This window comes from Numenius arquata, unplaced genomic scaffold (genome assembly GCF_964106895.1).
Source record: "Numenius arquata unplaced genomic scaffold, bNumArq3.hap1.1 HAP1_SCAFFOLD_1352, whole genome shotgun sequence".
In the NCBI taxonomy this organism is placed as follows: Eukaryota; Metazoa; Chordata; class Aves; order Charadriiformes; family Scolopacidae; genus Numenius; species Numenius arquata.
Window position 1 is genome coordinate 10,418 of NW_027414511.1, and position 4,194 is coordinate 14,611.

A 4,194-nucleotide genomic window follows, 5' to 3' on the forward strand; every position below is an offset into this window, starting at 1 on the left:
CCCCGGGACCCAGTGACCCCCCCCCCCCGCGTAATCCCCTGTGCCCCCCCGGCACCCACTGGGACCCCCCCCGCGCCCCCCGGCACCCACTGGGACACCCCCCCCCCCCGCCCCCATCACCCTCCGGTACCCAGTGACACCCCCCCCCGCGTAATCCCCTGTGCCCCCCCGGCACCCACTGGGACCCCCCCCGCGCACCCCGGTCCCCACTAGGACACCCCCCTGGCACCCCCTGGCACCCCCCCCAGAACCCACTGCCCCCCCCCCCCCCCCCGGTACTCCCCTGCGCCCCCCAGCACCCACTGGGACACCCCCACCCCCCCCCACCCCCCCTGGCACCCCCAACACCCACCAGCACCCACTGGGACCTGGGACCCCCCCTCCCCAACACTCCCCTCCCCAACACTCCCCTCCCCCCTCAGCACCCACTGGGACCCCCCCCGGCCCCCATCACAGGCCCCCACTGGGACCCCCCAGCACCCACTAGGACACCCCCCCCCCCCCCCCTCCCCAGGCAACCCCACGACCCCTCAGACACCCCCCTTACTCCCCCCCCCCCGCCCCCCCGCCCCGGCACCATCCCCACGTATGGACCCCCCCACACCTATGGACCTGGACCCCCCCCCACATCTGGACCCCCTGACCAACCTGCCCCCCCCCGGCATGGCCAGTGACCCCGGGTGAGTGCTGGGGGGGGGGGGGGGGGCAACACTGTGGACGAGGGGGGTGTGTGCAATATCCCACATTTGGGGGGGTTCTCACACTGAAAGGGGGGGGTCCCACTTTTGGGAGAGGGGGGTCCCACATTTGGGGGGTGGGGGGTTCCCATATATGGGGGGAGCATCTCACATGGGGGGGGTGTCTCCCACTTTTGGGGGGGGGCCCACATTTGGGAGGGTCCCACTTTTGGGGGAGAGGGTCCTACAGTTGGGGGGGTGTCCCATTTTTTGTGGGGGGGTCCCATATATGGGGGGAGCATCCCACCTTTGGGGGGGTTTGTCCCACAGTTGGGGGGGGTCCCACTTTTGAGGGGGGTGGTCCCATTTTTGGAGGGGGTCCCACGGTTGGGGGAGATCCCACTTTTGGGGGGGTATCCCATTTTTGGGGGGGTCCCACATTGGGGGGATCTCCCTTTTGGGGGTGTCCCACTTTTGGAGGGTTCCCACAGTTGGGGGGGGAATCCCACATTTTGGGGGGGGGGGGCCGCATATGGGGGGAGCATCCCACATTTGGGGGGTGGTCTCCCACTTTTGGGGGGGGGAACCCCATATATGCGGGGGTTTCCCACATTTTGGGAGGGGGGGGGGGCGTCTCACACTGAGGGGGGTGTCCCACATTTGGGGGGGTGCCACCCCCCGACACCTCCACCCCCCCATTCCTTGCCCTGTCTCCCCCAGGGAGGACGCCTGGCAGCAGTGTGTCCCCCCCCCGCTGCCCCCCGTGACGGTGACGTCCTTCTCGGGGACCATCCGCCTCTACAGCAGCTCCATGGCGGGGTCCCCCCAGGAGACGACCCCCCCCGGCAAACCCCTGCTGCTGCTGCTGCCCTGGTTGGGGGCGCGGGGGGGGGGCGCTAGCGCAGTACCTGGCCCTCTACCTGCCCCACGGCGTGGACGTGCTGGTGGTGGGGACGAGGACCTGTCACGTCCTGTGGCCACGGAGGGGCCGGCAGCTGGCGGGGAGGCTGCTGGGGCTGCTGGACCACGGTGGGGGTGGGGGCACGGGGGGGGATGAAGACTGGGGGGATGACGGTGATGATGGTGGGGATGGTGGTGAGGATCATGGTGATGATGGTGATGGCACTGGTGGGGATGGTGGTGGTCATGGTCATGCTGGGGGTGATGGTGGCACTGGTGGTGATGGTGGTGGTGGTGTAGACCTTGGTGATAAGGATGGTGGCACTGGTGGCGATGGTGGTGATGGTCATGGTCATGATGGTGGTGGTGGTGGTGATGGTGGTGGTGGCACTGGTGGTGATGATGGTGGTGGTGGTCATGGTTGTGATGGTGGTGGCGATGGTGGTAATGGTCATGATGGTAGCACTGGTGGTAATAATGGTGGTGTAGACCATGGTGAGGATGGTGGTGGCACTGGTGGTGATGATGGTGATGGTCATAGTCATGAGGGTGATGAGGGTCATGGTCATGGTCATGATGGTGGTAATGGTGGTGGTGATGGTGACAGTGGCACTGGTGGTGATGGTGGCTACGGTAGAGGCAACGGTGGTGGCAATGGCAGCACTGGTGCCAGTGGTGGTGGTGGTGGCACTGGTGATGGTGGTGGCAATGGCAGCACTGGTGCCAATGGTGGTGGTGGTGGCAGCAGTGGCTGTGGTGCTGACAGTCATGGGGGTGATGGTGCCAATGGTGTCAATGGCGGTGGTGGCATTGGTGGCTCTGGTGGTGCTGGTGGCATTGGTAGTGCTGGTGGTGGTGGCGTTGGTGGCTCTGGTGGTGGTGGCATTGGTGGTGGTGGTGATGCTGGTGATGCTGGTGGTGCTGGTGGCATTGGTGGTGCTGGTGGTGGTGGTAGCATTGGTGGTGCTGGTGGCATTGGTGGTGCTGGTGGTGGTGGCATTGGTGGTGCTGGTGGCATTGGTGGTGCTGGTGGTGGTGGTAGCATTGGTGGTGCTGGTGGTGGTGGTGATGCTGGTGGCATTGATGGTGCTGGTGGTGGTGGCGTTGGTGGCGTCTCTGGTGGTGGTGGCTCTGGTGGCAGCGTTGGCATTGGTGGTGCCGGTGGGGGTGGCGTTGGAGGCAATAGTGGTGGTGGCCCCGGTGGTGGCCCCGGTGAGGGTGGCCTGGCCACCCGCCCGCTGCTGGTCCACGCCATCTCCGCCGGCGCCTACACCTTCGCCCAGCTCCTGCTGCTCCTGCGCCAGCGCCCCCGCCAGCGCCGGCGCCTGGCACCCCGCTTCCGCGGCATCGTCTACGACAGCCTGGTCACCGGCGGCTTCGGGGACATGGCACGGGGTGAGTGTCACCGGGGGGTGGGTGGGACATGACGTGGGGGGACACTCCACCCCCCCCCTAACTCCTCTCTCCCCCCCCCCCCCCCCCCCCCTTTTTCCAACAGGCATCGCCGGGGCGGTGGGCACCCCTTCCCTGCGGCGGGTGGCACAGGCTGGCGCCCGCCTCTACCTGGGGGTTTTGGGGTGCTGGGTGGGGGGGGAGCTGGATGAAGCCCGGGGGGCTTTCGCCGCCCCCCCCGCTGCGGTGCCCCCTCCTCCTTTTCTACAGCCTGGACGACGGGCTGAGCCGGCCGGCCGCCCTGCGGGCGCTGCTACGGGGCTGGAGGGCGCAGGGCATCCGTGCCCACGCCCGGGGGTGGCCGCGCTCCCCCCACGCCGCCCACCTGCGCCAGCACCCCGCCGAGTATCGGGGGGCCCTGCTGGCCTTCCTCCGCTCCCTCCCGCCGCACCCCCCCACCAAAGCCAGGCTCTGAGGTGTTGGGGGGGGACACGGGGGGACACAAGGACACGGGGAGGGGGACAATGTGGGGACACCCCCGCCCGCAGCAGGGCTGGCTGATGAAGTACGGGGCGGGGGGGGGGGAAAGCCGTGTTGGGGGTGCAAGGGCATGGCCATGGTGTGCCAGGCTGTGCCCAGGGTGTGCAAGGACGTGCCACGATGTGCAAGGACATGCCCATGGTGTGCAAGGACGTGCCCATGGTGTGCCAACCCATGCCAGGGTGTGCAAAGCCGTGCCCAGGGCGTGCAAGGGTATGCCCAGGGTGTGCAAGGCTGTGCCCATGGTGTGCAAGGGCATGGCCAGGGTGTGCAAGGATGTGCCAGGGGTGTACAAGGGCATGGCCAGGGTGTGCCAGGCTGTGCCAGGGTGTGCAAAGCCATGCCCAGGGCGTGCAAGGACGTGCCCATGGTGTGCCAACCCATGCCAGGGTGTGCAAAGCCGTGCCCAGGGCGTGCAAGGGTATGCCCAGGGTGTGCAAGGCTGTGCCCATGGTGTGCAAGGGCATGCCCAGGGTGTGCAAGGGTATGGCCAGGGTGTGCAAGGCTGTGCCAGGGTGTGCAAAGCCATGCCCAGGGCATGCAAGGACGTGCCCATGGTGTGCCAACCCACGCCAGGGTGTGCAAAGCCATGCCCAGGGTGTGCAAGGGCATGCCCAGGGTGTGCAAGGCTGTGCCCATGGTGTGCAAGGACATGCCCAGGGTGTGCAAGGACGTGCCCATGGTG

The 4,194-nt window shown here is 67.8% G+C and overlaps 1 protein-coding gene across 1 annotated transcript; it reads left to right on the plus strand.

Annotated features, from left to right (window-relative positions):
* The first annotated feature begins 606 nt into the window (after positions 1–606).
* LOC141478047 (uncharacterized) lies at positions 607–3,444 on the plus strand. Its single transcript, XM_074167183.1, is given in 7 exon segments — positions 607–680; positions 1,323–1,563; positions 1,565–1,873; positions 2,067–2,483; positions 2,663–2,972; positions 3,076–3,203; positions 3,205–3,444. Coding segments are annotated over 7 exon segments (1,719 nt in total).
* Positions 3,445–4,194: the final 750 nt, after the last annotated feature.